Source organism: Enoplosus armatus, chromosome 11 (assembly GCF_043641665.1).
Source record: "Enoplosus armatus isolate fEnoArm2 chromosome 11, fEnoArm2.hap1, whole genome shotgun sequence".
Classification (NCBI taxonomy): Eukaryota; Metazoa; Chordata; class Actinopteri; order Centrarchiformes; family Enoplosidae; genus Enoplosus; species Enoplosus armatus.
The window spans coordinates 6725467-6742006 of NC_092190.1; the positions used below are offsets into that span (position 1 = coordinate 6725467).

Here is a 16540-nt window from a genome sequence, read left to right on the forward strand (position 1 = left end):
CAGTTTTTATACACAGGTGAGGTGCGCAGCAAAGGTCTGAAAATAATGATCACCATCTCAATATAGGCCACATTAGCATCACATTAACCTTTGGTAAGTGTGTGTGTGTGTGTGTGTGTGTGTGTGTGTGTGGCAGGGTTAGAGGAGAAAAGGGTCAAATTCTTTCTCTCCTCCCTTTATCTCTCTGTATAAGTGGATGTCATGTCGTCTCATCTCCTTCTCCATCTGTCTGTCTTCTACACTTATCTGTCCCCTGGTACAAAAAAACTAAAACAACAAACCATAAGACACGTAAGAAGCACTCTCTCCCTTCTTATCTTTTTGTGTTTTCTGTCCTTTTATCTTCTCTTTTCTTTCCTTCTTCCATTTCTATAAGACAAACAGCTACCAATATATATGAAAATCTGTTGTTTTCAGAGATGCATTCTCATATAATTTTGATATATCCCTGATATCACTTATGGTGAATTATGCTAATCATTTGAATAAAAAAAAAGCATAATCTTTGAAGTGATTGATCATGTTGTCTTGTACATAAGGACGAGGAGGAGGCTCTGGTGCGGGCTTTAGTGTATATATTGCATCATAACAGAGCAGCTGCAACAACCAAAAACCTCACACAACCACTCGTTATATACCCTCCCAGTGACTAATCAGAGTGGGCTAAACCATTAGTATGGGAGTTCACACTATATGTACATATGCACAGACAAAATGGCCAAACACATATTTACAATTTATCCAATTCTGTCTATACAATCACCAACTTCAAGAAAACATATCTTATCAAAAACAGACATAAAGTATGTCTCCTTCCTCGAACATGATGCAACCAGGAATTATAAATACACATGAGACCCTGTGAAGACCCTTTTGCCTTGGGACCAGAGAGCACGTGAAATACAAGGTAAGACAGTAACATCACAAATGTGTTAGCAGTGGTAAGTTGAGAAGTATCTTCTTCATGTTAGTAGTTCCTTCTTTCCTCTTGGCTGGCTGGTAGTGTGTGTGTGTGTGTGTGTGTGTGTGGGGGGGGGGGGGGGGGGGGGGCGCGCTCATCAATTAACCCAGAGGCCCAGGTGTGGTAAGGTTTCTGAGTAGCAGCGTCCAGGAGTGATTTTGACTTTGAACAACCATGAGAGTGAGAGACCTGGCACCAGAGTGACTTTGAAAAGCTTTGCTTTAGACCAACCACCTCTGACAAAAACTTGAACGAGAACTCCAAACACACACTTTATGTTTGGGAATAATGAAGCTGGACACACCAGGAACTGAACTGCCAGTCGTTCTCCTAACAGCAGCCTTGTATTTGTATAGTGTTGTTAGCATGTTTAGCATACGATCAAACAGCAGACAGTTGGTCTGCCTGTTTGTAGAGCCTCACTGCTCTTTTATATTCCGTGCGATGTGTAGCACTGATGAATCCTCCCATGTTGCAAGCTGATCTTTTTCAAGCTGATCTACTCTTTTTAAATTGACACTGAATCAAATGACTCTGAGTCCTTTCATCTCAAACTAAGTGCCCCAAATAAAACTGTAGGCAGCTATTTTAAGCAAATCAGCAATCTGATAAAGCTACTGGACACTAGCGGAGGTGGGTGGGGAGCAAACCAGAGCCACTGTTAAAGGAGAGCCAATACTGGACTTAGATCCATCAAGCACACAGAGACACGACAAATGAATGATTATGTTCCTACATGCTCTCTGGATGTGTAAGCAGGGGTTTCTTTTAGCAATCAGAACTTAATACGTTCATATTTCAGGTGTGTGTGTGTGTGTGTGTGTGTACATTTGTTGTTAAAGAACAAAAGTGAAAACCTATTTAAATGAATAAAATAAATACATATAAAACACTCCCACTATAGGTTGAAAGGTTGCTCTGAAGTGTATCTTGCTCCTTCGTAAAGGACATCATTTATAGACAGCTTGGTTTCACAGCTGCTGCAATGTACTTCAATGGCAACAACTTCCATTTGTAGCTAGCACTGTTTGCTATTTTGTCATTCGCAGCCACCATAAGCAAACATATCTGCTTTTTGTTGTCACCTTTAAGCCAAGAGATGGCGAGTGTTTGTAGTATTTCTTTCTTCTTCTTCTTTTAAGTCTATTTATACATCTTTCAAACCAAAATCTGGTTTTGGTTTGAAAAAAGTAAGAATGAAATGTCTTTGCTGCTGCTCCTCCTTCCTTCGTCTCACTTCTCTCCCCTTGAAATATTTAGAGATTAATTACACCATCAAACTCAGACTAAAGTCACATCCCAGTCTCATACATGTACTTACATTCATAGACACACACACACACACACACACACACACACACACACACACACACACACACAGAGTCAGCAGTGGATGTCAGTGTGTTTCTAATGGTGTGATGAACTGTCCTTGTGTGTCTGACAGCTTCCCTGCTGTCAGTAAATGTAGGATTTATGGAGTACAGTAACTGTCCTGAAGCACTGCAGTATACTGTATATATTTGTGTGTGTGTGTGTGTGTTTTACTTTCCCCACACTCTGGCTGCCTATATTATGGACCGCTATGGACTGACTGGATTACAACCAGCTATGGATGATTAGACAGCAGGAAGAGTCTGACAGTTAAAGGAAGCATTTAAAGGAACATGCCGGCAAATTTGGGAAGCAGGCTCGTTTTTTTTGTCAGATGAGAAGATCAGTTTCATCTGTTCGTTCTGTGCAGAGAGAGAGACCGGGATGTGTTCAGCCCAGCTTAGCATAAAAAACAGAGGCTAAGAGAAACAACCTTTTTTGAGGAGATTTGATTATATTTGATGGTTTGGTCTCAACATTTTAAACATGAACTTGAACATAAAAAGCGCACCACTTTAAAAACTGCATACACCTGCATAACCTTGCCAAAATGTCATTAATCCGCAGGTCAGTTGACGTGAGTACACAACAATTTTACTGTTTCAAGATGATTCAACTCTCCAGTTGTTGACATGTAACTTGAGCCTTATTTGCAGTCTGTTTCCTTAATGTCAATGCAATATGTCCAACACTGTAGAGTAGTAGTCGTGTAACTTGTGGGTTGCCTCTTTGTGCTGTTTCTACTAAATTCAGTATGTGCAGGTCTGCTCTGGTACGTACTAAGTTGGCATTTCGTCTAAATCTTAAAAACAACAAAAAGTCCATAAATATGCTGACTATCTCTCATCACATCATGAGAGATAGTCATATCATACTGTAGTTAATGACATTTGTTGCCCCTGGTGCATGAGGGATGACACATTTAATCAGTCTTTGTTGTCCATCCCCTGCAAACACACAGAAAAGCTAACTGCAAAGCTCAACTGCAATAGGGTCCAATTGCCCCAATGTCATTTTAAAGCTCTTTCCAAGTACAATTTAAAATGTGTGTGTGTGTGTGTGTGTGTGTTTCCATCTTCCCTCCTCTCTCCTCCCTCCCAGTTTTAAGCCCAGCGCTGAGCCACTAATGGAGGACAAGCCTGTTAGAGCAACACGCCACACTTTACCAGCAGCACACCAGGGACACACACACACACACACAGACAGACAGACAGACAGACTGAAAAACTCACACACACATTCATGGAAAAAAGATAACACACAGAAATGCACCAAAATCAGAACACATACACACAGATGAATACTCGGGGAAACAACGAGCATTCAGTTCCATAATAGGCAACTCACAAACACTAAACACACCCTCACACACATCCCAGCAGAGTACACCACCATGGCAACAGCCTGCAAACAGCTAATCTATTCAGTGATGCAGCAGTCGTCTCTCAGCGTGAGCAGAGCCTCCAATTATACCTTCATTTGTTTGTCAGTCGTTTTGAAGTCAACATGAAAACCAGCAGAACGGCAGCGCTACAGTTTAGAAGAGCATCCGAACTCAGCACCACTTCTCAGACATCACACAACGTGGCTTTATTCTTTGGTTCAAACTGCTTCAGGCCAGAGGGAGTATTGTTGAGTCTCAAATGTCGTACCAGGAATGCTAAAAGCACCTACACACTGTGCAGTGACAGTAAACCTGCAGCTGGTTCATTGCGTTGGTTCTAATAAAGTCCTGGTCAGACTAAACAATATCAGTTTTAAAGTCCAGATGAAAATAAAAATTCCTTTTTAATCCTTTAACCCATAAGAACCCATGGTGACACCAGTGTAACACACACTTCAAAGGCCCCAGAATCTTCCGTATACAGCTTTATGCTTGATCTCAACTCATTAAGTCCTTAAGCGACATATACGAAACATCCTGGTGTGGTGGTCATGTCACAGTCATGTGACTGTGGCAGGTCGGGACCTTTTCAAAATGGTGGTGTGACATGCAAACACAAGTGAAGGAAGCAACTCATTTCAAAAAGCCTGTATTTTGATACTAAAGGTAAGTTAAAACCCATTTAACGATTCTAATGCTTTAATAGTGTGTCCTGTATACAGTCAACCTGTTTTGACCATATTTCTTGAACAAATTAATATAAAACAATAAAACAAGTAAATTTACCATAAACGCCCAATGTAACGTATATGTACCATCACAGATCTTTGACATTAAGGGGTAGTATAAAAAAAACACATCAGAAATGTCTTCAATGTGGTCCACTTGGTCTGTGGTGTATTCCCCATAATTTTCCTTTGAGGGGAAATGGGTCTGGGTTCTTATGGGTTAAGGTCACATCCCGGTCATATTGTGCATCTATTTAACAATTGATCTAAAAAAAAAAAATCTAATTCTTTTTATTCTAGTATCAAAATCCAATCATGTTTTCTTCCTGTAAAAGAAAATATGACGTGAACCAACCAGTTTCAACCAATAATATCATGACATCCACCCACCCATAAAGCAATGTTCAACTTTCAGCGACACGTAGCTAACATTCATTAGCTAGCAACAGCATGCTACGTCGCTGTGTCTTCGGTTGTTAAAATCGGATTCCTCCCACCGTCATGTCCCGCCCGCCTGTCCCGCTTCACGTCATCAGCTTGCGTCATCTATCTGCATCGATCTTTATGTTTTGATAATGCAGCAAAACAAAAACAAGCTTTGGTCTTTGTTTTTTACAAATTCAGTTTTGTTTTAAACTGTTTTGATCTGTTTTATCTTTTCTCACTTCATTTTCTTTTTGCTGCATGTGACTGTCAATCACATTAGCAGATGCTTATGAGGATCTTAACAGTAAGCAATAGAAATAATACATCAGACTAAACAGCCTCAGATGGAATCCAAAACTTAATCATTACACGATAGTCCATTAATTAACACAACTATGCAGGGTTTTTTTTTACAATATTTGTAGTGGTAAAAATGTCCCCTTTCTAATTCAACTTTAGGTTGGCAATCCTCTAATTTTGAGTGATTGATGTGGCAGAGCTTATGTTGAGCCTGGGTTGTCTTTGTTGTGTGTATACAGTCTGGTCGTAATGTAATTTTGAAAATAAGCAGAAATGTGTCCACATAATTTCATTTCATTTACATACAATAATCCTGTACAACCATAAGCGGATAGAATAGAGAGGGATAGTTTGGATGATGTCTGCCTTCTGTCGGAAATATAAAGACCAAGGAGGAAAATGTTCTTCGTGGACCAAACTGTATTTCTGCATACGGCACAAGTTTGGACTCCTGAGTTACACCATACTTACATCCCTCAGATGTAGGAAACTAGATGGTGAAAGAGAAGGGAGTAGAAGGAGAGGAGGATGAGGATGTGGGGAAGGAGGGGAGGGTTTCAGAGCCGCAGCAGTGTGTTAACGGGAGCCAAGCATGGCAAATTGGACTGAATTTTCCGCCTGTGCGATTTCAATACACAAACGCGGGCGTACATAACCGTGCTTAATAAGTGCCGGGCTAATGCATTGTATAATCTTCTCTAAATTAATATGTTAGACACAATTGCCTGGTAATTAATTCCTGTCACAGCAGATCCAAATGAGAAGATTTATTTGGTTCTGTCAATCATAAAACCCTGGAGCCTGAGGCAGATGATTGTCCAGTGCGTTGTGGCGGTGTAAGGATGATGATGTGGTTATGCGTGGTGGTATACATCTTGTATGTATAAAGATCCATTACCCGGACTTTTTAAAGAGCCAGTGACGAGGGCCGGTCATCAAACAAAGGTCATTGTGATGACTGGATGAAGGGAAAGGCAGCAGCCTTTTGTTTTACGGCTTCATAAAGAACATAATGTCTCCACGGGCTCTTCAACTGTTCAACATCCACCCACCACTCGGCTTTTCCTTTCCCACACTTGCCTTGTTTCGCCGGACTCCCTTTAGGTGAAACTGCAGCTACATTCCTACAACCCACATAAAGACTAGCATGAAGACCCACACATGTTTTATTTCTCCAATTGAAGTCTTAAATGACATGTGCCCTCTAGCACTAAGAGTAAACTATGAATAATGTCTGAAGATGAGTGAAGCTTACACATCCAATGTTGAAATCTGTGACATTTTGTGGGATTCGTGAAGCTTACAAACCCTGATAGGTGCAGTTTCTGAATACATTATGTGCAAATTTCCAAAAATACTATTTTAACTTGGCTGTTGGCTGTCCGTCTTTGATAAAAAAAAAAAGATTCTTCCACATTCATCCTGATTGTACAGTGGATGACACCTATTGGCTCAGTAACAGAAAAACACAATTTGTGACTTTTAATTACAGAATAGAGAGAATATCCTACTATATCCAACCTGCGGATCAGGCCAAGGCAATGTGACAAGGGTTTGCAAGACAAAGGGGTCACAAGAGATGATTAACAGGATCGATAATGGCCATCAATAGACAGAGAGTGGTGATGGGTCAAAAATAGACTTTGCATCATTTTAAGGGATTACAAGCCAAAATGTTTGGAAACCACCAGACTAGAGTACTGCAGAGGCTTGATCTTTACCCCCAAGTCCTGACCTACCAGGATTCATTTAGACTCTAGCCTGATCTAAAGCTCAAAAACCAAGAATTAATGTTAAATCTTTCAGTTTTAACAGTTTGCCTTTCCGTCTCCCTTCCCTCTCTTTTTTTCTTTCTTTCTTTCTTTCTTTTGTACACTCATAGTTGCACACAGACAGAGCGTAGTCTTGCTGCTGTGATTTATGAGCTCGTCTACCGCAAATAATTAAGTATATTAACTAATATCAGCCAAGATAATCAGTGGTAATCTGAATGTAGCTCTGACCAGGCGTAAGTTAGCCAACCAGGTCGCAGAGTGATTGGACAGCAGGGACAAGGATGAAACTATTAGAATTAATTTTAATCAATCTTCTATTGTAATTTTAATATTGGAAGTAACACTTAATGGTAGAGCTGAAAATATTAGTCGATTAATCAATAAGTTATTAAAGAGATAATAAATGGTTCAGGGGGTTCCAAATGTTCCAGCTTCCTAATGTGAGATTTGTTTTATCTCAGTTGTAAATTAAATTAATTTGGTTTTCGGACTAATCGATTAAGTTCAAATTAATCCTGCTGTGACTGTTACACCCATACAAACAGACAAGAACTTATCCAACACATGCAGACACACAGGTTTCTGCGCGCACACACACACACACACACACACACACACACACACACACACACACACACAGCCAAAAGGTATTTCGACTATTTGCTCATGCCTGGTGCTGGTTTGAAAACATATACACACACACACACGAGCCTGCAGGCGTGTGGTTTTTCTTTATTAAAAACCAGAAAGCGCAATTAGCTGCAGAATATGCTTAACCCTGTATCACTCCCTCAGCTCGAGGATATATTGCTTCTTCCTCTCCATTATTAAAAATATCACAGACATGAGAGGAGGAGGGGAGCAGGCAGGAAATATCACGGCTACATGTTTAGCGAGTGCACGTTGGGAAATGTGTTGTATTTAGTGGCAGGAAGGCAGGTGTTAGTTTGTGTGTGTTTAAGTGTGTGCACCTTTGTCTCTAAGCTGTGTGTGAGTGTTTGGGATGTTCTGCATGTGGTGGAGGTGGTGTGAACTATGGCAGCGTCTGTCCCTCACTGACTGACTGACACACATTATGTGTGTGAGATGCAGTTGTTGTGTGTAGCACATTGTACCTTCAACTCTGACTATGAAGGTAGAAGAACTGACACACCAGTATGCTTAATTTACGGTTGATATATTGTAAGTCCCAGATTTGAAGGTTTTTTAAAAGACCAAATTAACTGTAATATTTGATGCTAATTTTGTGTGAAATTTGTCATCTTATTTGTTGTTTTATGCTGTGTTAGTGTGTGTGTTTTAACGTTTTAATGAACTTTCAGAAAGTTTTTCACTGATTTCCAAAGTTGTTCTGTTCTATTCTGTTTTATTACAGTTAGTGGTGTCTGTAAATCACACTGTAAAGTGTCAAATTACAAAGTGTAAAAACTACAGTGAAGTCTGGCTCTAATTTAACCATGTGAAGGTGAAAACAAACTTTTGCCCTCAAAATCAAGAGAAGGCACTGTGAATTTACTGTTATAACGATACTATTTCTGTTGTTTTCCTGTGTTATTTTCAGGCCTTTGGTCCACCATGTTGATGCTCACGGTTCACAGCTTGTGGCTTCACCTCTGGTTCTCTCGGGCAGACAGACATGTTCTGCTGCATCCTGATGTCCAGTTCAGTGATCCAGCTGTGACTCTCAGAGCAGAACATGGTGTCTGTGTCGCCTCCTCCTGTCTGGACCAGAGAGACAGACAGGGTTTTGTTATGGAGGAGGTCTTGGTGTTTGTGATGTAGTTCTCTGGAGACTGCAGAGAGCTCAGGCCTCAGGCCCGCCTCAGGGTCCCACTCGGCTATGTTGCTCCAGTTGTTATATCTTAAAAACTTTTTTAGGCTTGCTCTGACTTGAACTATGACCTGCATTTTTCTCATTATTGAGTATATTTATATGCATATTGGAATAACACTGTGTTGTTCAGAGATTTGAGTGTCTGAACTATTGTTAAAGCGAGACATGACAGATTTGTTTTGAAAATTATAGATTTTTTTTCATGGGAGTTTACAGGGACACACAGAGCTAGGGATAGGGATAGACAGGGAGAGACACAAATAGGAGCATCAAAACTTACTGTTCCAGTCATGGCCCGCTGTTGTTGTTGTTGACAGTCTGCAGATAAAATCATACAGTGTGCTAAATTGAACAATGCTAAATGTTTGCCTTCTCATTCAGATGCTGCCTGTTATTCCCATTAATATTATTTAAAACATGTCATTTTTACAACTAGAATCTGAACAGTGAACATCGCGCAGCCAGAGAGATAGTAATTTGTTTTAAAATGGCAACCGAATTGTGCAATAGGCAAACTACTGTGATATGATGTTGAAATTGTATCACTCAGGTTTCACTGCAGAGCTGAAGGTAATTATAATTAAATGATGTACATGCTCGTACCTCCAGCTCTCTCTGCAGAGTTTACAGCCCATGTTGCCCCAAGTCTCTCGATCCACCATCTCATCTGAATGTAGCATTCTCCCTCTGTCGCATCCTAAATTAGCTTTAGCAAAATGCTCTTTATGGAAGATTTCCTGGTGTTGGTAAAGGAATATTTGTTCTTGCACAATTGCAGCAGTTACCTGGTGATACAGTGAGTTGTCCTCAGTCCTTCAATATGAGCTCCTTTTTGATTGTCATGAAATGTATGTGTTGATGATAATAGTTTTCTAATAATCACAGTCTGTTTCCTTACAGCTTAATGAAGTTAGAGTAGAGCATGGAGATGTCTTGCATTGAATAATCCTCGACCTGCCTCCATCCTGACTACAAAACAAAACACTCTGAATGCCTCAGGTCTCTTCAGTCAGCCTCTCACATATTGTATCTACACACCCTTTCCTCCAACTGTTGGTTTTCTCAAGATAGAAATAATTAAACTAGAGTGTGAGATTAATAAATGAAACATTCACAAAGCTTGAGGCTCTGCAGCAGCCAGTGGAACTGAAGAAGGCTCTTGGATGTGCAGCGATACGTCTTGAAGATTAAAAAACTGATTCTGGTCGCACCTGCACAGATACTGCAGGAGTGATCAGAAACCTGGATAAGATGTTTACATGCCACAGTATCCCTGTTTGTTCCTCAGTAACCAAGGCAGCATACTTCTTAAAAACCAGGATGAGGGTTTTTCTGAGTTTCTGAAGAAAAGATATGATTACATGTGCAAACATAAATGGTAAACTCTAAAAACTGCAAACAGGATGGTTTGAAGAGTTTATGGTCATGTCATTCTGCCTGTGATCATTTTACATGTATGTGGTGTTATTTTTCTGGGTTGACTTTGTATGTACAATCTCACTTCACTGCCGCCAAGAAGATTATATTTTATATCATGTGTTCATATTTAAATGTTTTTAGATGAATACAGAAAAAACCCATGACATTCGATACAGTACTCTCGAATAGTAATAACTAGAAATGTCATCCTAATTTCCATTTTACCATCCTGACGTTCCAGCCCTGATTAGATGATGGAAAACGCAGTAATAAAATCCTTTTCTTCCCCTCTTCCACTTCCTCCTCCCGCTCTCCCTCTGATCCTTCTCGGTGCCAAAACAACACAACACACTAATAAGATTACAACACCGAGTGTGTGTGCAGCTGAGCAGCGATGCCCAGATCTTAAAAGGTTGTGTGGTAGAGAGACACACACACGCACAGCTTTTTTTATTTTCTCCTCTTGTGGCGTTTGTGGTTTTAGCCAGAAACTGAAAACATGGAATTACACTAGAGATCCATTTTACTGTGAAATTATTTCTCTCTCCTTTCTCACTTTTTTTTCTCTTAATCCTCTTTGTGTCTTTTTAATAATTCTCCCATTTTCTCTTTCTCTTATTTGCAACAACAGAGGAGACAAAGACAGAGTTCAGGGTAGTGGTAGTGGTAATGGTAGTAGTAGTAGTAGTTGTGGTCACAGTAGAAGTCATACTAATAGTACTATAGTAGTTTTAATAATAACAGCAGTAGTAGTTGTAGGAAAAAGAGGGAAAAGAGTCAGTTTTACTAGTGGTAAAGGTAGTAGTAGTAATAATGGTAGTGCTGTAGTAGTAGTCGTTGTCGTCCTACCATTGTTCCATCCTACCAGTGATTGTTTTATACTATTGTTTGATATTGGACCTCACTGAGATGTTGCATGTGAATGTGTTAAGAGCCTCTTATAAGTAGTAGTAGTAGTATTGATCCATACTCCATCTCCTTCCTGACTCCCTCCTCCTTCCTCCCTTCCTTCCTCTGTTCCTCCAGTGACAGGCTGAGCTGTAAAAATCAATGGGAGAAAATGTCCTGAAACAGCCGATCTAGAAGCCATCTGGCCCCTGTTGTCCTCAGAGACCAGCAGCATGTCCCCCGGGGACGAGACACACGGAGAAGAAGCCCAAGCACACAAAGAAAGTGTTAACTCAGGAACATGTAAATCCTCAGTGTGGCATGAGGCTGTTACATAAGAGATGGACAGGAGCATACAGGAGGTGGACAGACTGGTATCACACCCAAAATTTTAACTTGTTTTTCAGCTTATTTCAAGGAGGTTTACCATAACTTCTGTTGTGATTTATAGTTTTCATGCAGTTGTCAAGGGCAACATAGGCAAGAAAAAGGACCTAACAAACAAAATGATTAACTCGCCAAAAACAAGTTAAAATGTTCTTCCCTCCACTTGTATTGAACTTGAACTGGAGGCGGAGCTCAAAGTTTTTATGTTTGACCTTTAATAACACCACCTCCACCAGTAGTCAGACTTTTTGTTTCAATGCTGAAACAAAGTGCCAGAATGCATCACTCTCCAGGTTTTTGTCAAAATTAGTGTCCAGTGTTGTCTGGGACATCACATTTGAGTTTCAGATTTTGACCTTTAATTGTTGCGTCCTCATTAATCCAATTAACGTAATTTGTAAGAGGAGCTGGATGCGTGCCGCGGCTTGTGTCAGTCACACTAATAGTGTCAGAGGTGGAGGTGGGTTTCAGGAAATGAGGTGTGATTAAAGAGAGTAGAAAGTTACTGATTACTTATCTATAAAATTGTGGTAAAGAAGTGATCTGTACGATTAACAAAAGAAACAAAACTGAAAGAAAGTGAAAGCAAAAGGGAGAAAAGAAAGATGAGCATATGGCAGGAGGTGAAGAAGAGGGGAAAGAAGGAGCAGAAGAGAAGAAAGGGGAGTGAAAAGAAGGAAAGAATTAGAAAATATGGGAATACAGCAGGAAAAGAAAGCGATGAGAAGAAAGTGAAGACGCATGTGTGTGTGACAGTGAGCAGCAGAGAAGCTGCAGACCCAATCATCTTGTAACAATCTCCCAATACTGGTTTAATACGACTCAGCAGCCCATCAAACGTTTTGAGAGCCTGTTGGAAATGATTTCTGCCATCTGATCCTTTAAAAGCGTTTATGATTCTCTACAACAAAACAAACAGAGGAACCATCCTGTCTGTCTGTCTGTCTGTCTGTCTGTCCACGGGGCTCGTGTTCAGTCAGCTTTGAAAGTATTGAATAAAAACTCAGTGATCATATCAAAGAGATCACGGATGCATCGTGTTGTATATCAGTGAACCAATAAACAGTCAGAATTAACGAAGACATATTCTCTTTATGACGCTACATTTACAGAACATGCCTGAACACTTAAAACTCCCAGAATCTTTAATCATATATTGAGTTATGAATCCCAAAACACCAAACCAAACATCCTAAAAGCATGAAACTGTTTCCAGTACAAATCATTTTTACCCTTCACTTCGGTACGCTCTGTGCACCAAATAATTACTGTTGAATGAACCTGATACAGCTCACTTGTTTAGCACGTGCGTAATATACAATTTAAAAGTTCAAGTTTCACCTGGAAGGCTTTGCGTCAGTTGCCGTCTGTTAGCTAAGCCATGCTAGTTTGGTTAGCCCCTGGATCTGCGGTTCATACAGCGAGTGTGGTTGCTATGGCGAACACAAATGGGAAATCAAAGCTGGAGGAGCCTTCCGAAGTCACTCGAAGTCGGCAGTAAGTTACAGCAACACTGGCCAAATTGTCATAAAACTGTGTGATGACGTTTTCGAACTGAAGTTGGGGACATATCTGAAAACATCACGCACAACATCACGTCTACTTCAGAGCTGGCAGGTAACAGCAGTCGGTCAGTTGTGCTTGTCCTGTACAAACCAACACAAGCTGCAGTCACCCAGAAGTCGTAGAGCTACTTCACTGTGTAAAACCTGTGAAAGTAAAACTGGACTAGAGGCTTTTCTAATAATGATGGAGGATTACTGACATATTGACATTTTGCTTTCTTTCTTTTCATTTATCACATGACAACGTTGAGTGATGTTGAACCACAATTTAATGTTGACATTTTTCACAATAAACAACAAATGTTATCATCTGTGTTTCTTTAAGTCTCTGTGCTGTCCCAAAAACATGCCAAACATGGACTTTGTGTACTATTACACGCCTTCCATATAAAATATCATCATGTTTTGAGTATGTAGTGCGTTCCAATGAAATGCATAACATCTTGGTTAAACAAACAAATTAAGCACTAAATCCTTGAAAAGGCATTTTTGCTATTTATGAATTTCCAAATGTAAAAAAATGGCACATCTTGCATTCTTTCCTGCAAAAAGTGGTGGAAGGTAACTGCGTACATTATGTGTACTCAAGTCAGATTTTGAATTACTTTTACCTTTTAATGAAGTACTTTTTTCCACCACTGATCAGTGGTACTTAATACTTTGTTAGTTTATCAAGTAACATCTGGCAACAGTGTGAGTTCAAGTCTGGAGGATCCATGTTTATAGCGTGGCAACAGAAAATGCTAATGAATGTGGATTTATTTGCTCTCCAGAAATGAACAAAAGGGGGATAAACTCGTGTAAACTGAACAGGTGGGAGGATCGTGCTGAGCTCTTCCCTCCACTGCATCCCTGCTCTCCGCACAGACATCACCACATGCACACCGCATGGAGGGCTCTCTGTGGTGAAGCTGTCACGCCTCCAGAGAAACAGCACAGCATCTTCTCTCCAACATCGCTGCTGCTGCTCCAGACGCTCAGCTGCTTCTTTCTGCACATTCACGCAGACTGTTTACGTCTTTCTGCCGCTGTTTCCCCGCAGCCGCGGTGCTCGTGGTTTCTCTCCTCTCTGCCTGTGCAGCCTGTAATGACTGAGAGAGGAATGCTGCTGCTTTTATATAGGCCTCTAAAAATAACTCACCCCTCACTGCCATCTACGGCCGGACTGACATCTGCATGCAGCCAACGGCGTCTCTGCATCCCTGAAAGCTCCGCCCACTCCCTCAGTCTCAGCGCCTCCTTAATTGGACGCCAGTGACATCATCAACCCTATTTACCTTATTAGGTCACGCATGAAATTGATTGACAGGTGGCTCCGCCCCTGCCTCCCTCCCCTCTCGCGCCGGTCGCCTGGATTGCAGCGGGGTCCAGTCTGCTGGAGGAGCAAACCTGGCAACCTGGCAGCTTGTGCGGAGACCGATTGGCAATCTGGCAATGCGGAAATAGATCTGGCACCCCCGAGCCCGGACTGAGGAGAGAGGCGTGACAGAGCGAAGCAGAGAGGAGAGGGGACTGCGTTGACAAAGATAAAATAATCAACTCTTTCTTTCCTGCTAGCTTTTTTTCTTTTTTAATTAAAGTGACCAGGTGCGCTCATCTGCACCAGCTGGGGTTTTTCCAGCATTTGTTTTTTAATTTGACAAGTCTGAGAAGAGGAGAGGAAGGAAGAAGTGCGTTTTTATCGTTTGGACTCCGGACTTCTTTACTGAGTTTTCCTTTTTTTTGCATCAAGCATGGATGTGTTGGCGAATTACAGTATTTTCCAGGAACTCCAACTCGTTCATGACACTGGTTATTTCTCTGCGATGCCTTCCCTGGAGGAGAACTGGCAGCAGGTCAGAAATGATGCGTTTTTCTCTTCTTTTCCGGGAAATGGAAGGGGTTAGAAACTGGGATGAAATATCATGTGTGCGCTGTTTGGTGTTTTCTGGGTTTGTTAGTGTTGTGCATTACTAGAGCGCTCCGGAGCGGCAGCAGCAGCCCCGTGTAGTTGCGTCTTTTTTTTTTTTCCGCTCACATGGAGCACGGCGAGGTCCGCTGACAGGAGAAAACACACACACACACACACACACACACACAGGAGGAGTGGGGTGAGAAGGGGGAGGAGAAGGGAGAGGATAGAGCTTTACGCACTAATGGCACTAATGGACAAACAGCATTCTAAAAAGCGTAAAACATTCAAACCATCTTTACGCACACGCCCCTTACTATGCACGAACAGTCCCTTAAATGTACCTTAAACATACTTGAGGGTTAATTAAACCCCTTAATGACGAATGTAAAAGCAGGAGCGTGGCGCTGTTCTCCTGTGAAATCCCCCATGATGATATTCAGATTTTAACTAAAACCTAAAAAGGCCTTTAAGTGCTGCTGAGAAGAAACTCTCGAACGGTCAAGCTGAAAATGCTGCTTTTCCTTAAAGGTTGGCGGGTTGGAGATATGAGGTTTTCGGCCACACATGCTCACTTGTCCCATGCATATTTACCTTATTGGTAATAGTAACTGCTGTTGGATAAAACTCTAAAAAGCAGGTGGTCAGTGTGAAAATGTTTATATTTCTTAGGATATAGCTTTCCCTTAAAGTTGACGTGTTGGAGATTAGAGGTTTCTACCAGACAGAGCAACATTTAGATCTCCACGTTGATCTGATGGGGATCAAATTCAGCCGTTTTACCCCTTTAAGTTACTAATTTGGTGCCTATTTTAGCTTAATGTGAATATGACATGTTTAAGGGGTTTGTTGGGTTTAAAAACACTTGATTTCCTGTAACTTTCCATCCACGTTTGAATGTATTTGTCCTGTTGTGTTGCATGAAGGAGACTTTATGCTGTCACTGTGTTTAATTGACATTTCAGACTCATTGAGAGTGAAAGTGGAGTGATTTTTGTTTTTCAGTCTGAGCTGCTGGTGGACGATGCTGTTTTTAGTGTGACTGGTGTGATCGATAGACCGTCTGATATGTTTGGATGAACACACACACACACACACACACACACAGGCCATGGAAGATGGACACATGCCTAATAGCTAGTGACTTATTCTTAAATAATGTATCCGCATCTGCCACTGTTTGTTTGCAGATAATCCTGCTGAATTATGCAGAATCCCCCTCTATAGAACATTTACTACTCTGCATGAGAGCCCACTGATTGTATTGTAACCTTTATCTGACAAGTACAATCTTTACTGTACTTGTATTAAGATAGATAAAAGGGAAACCGTGGTGGTTTTCTGTGTACCACATTACAACCACGTGATTGTTTTTGTGGTCTGTGGGGAAGAAAAACAGATTGAAATTGCGCTTTGTCTGTTTTCACAGATAACGGTATTCTGAGAGGAGAATTTAATGATAGAGAATCAGGTGATACAAATATTTTCCCTCAAGTTTCCCCCTTTGAACTTGAGAAATGGCAGCTGTTAATTGGAAGCCATCTTCGGCCTCGTGTGTGTTGGAGTGTGAGGCCCCCTTTATATGCTAATGTTCAGTAAACCAAAAGTCTC

At 41.0% G+C, this 16540-nt stretch overlaps 1 protein-coding gene across 2 annotated transcripts in view; it reads left to right on the top strand.

Moving 5' to 3' along the window:
* The first annotated feature begins 14771 nt into the window (after positions 1 to 14771).
* The window catches only part of klf7b (Kruppel like factor 7b), a 55623-nt gene continuing 53854 nt past the window's right edge, over positions 14772 to 16540 (top strand). For both annotated transcript variants that reach the window (XM_070914813.1, XM_070914814.1), the window contains exon 1: positions 14772 to 14873. In XM_070914813.1, the coding sequence (XP_070770914.1) occupies positions 14772 to 14873 (102 nt within the window). The remainder of the gene's footprint in view (positions 14874 to 16540) is intronic.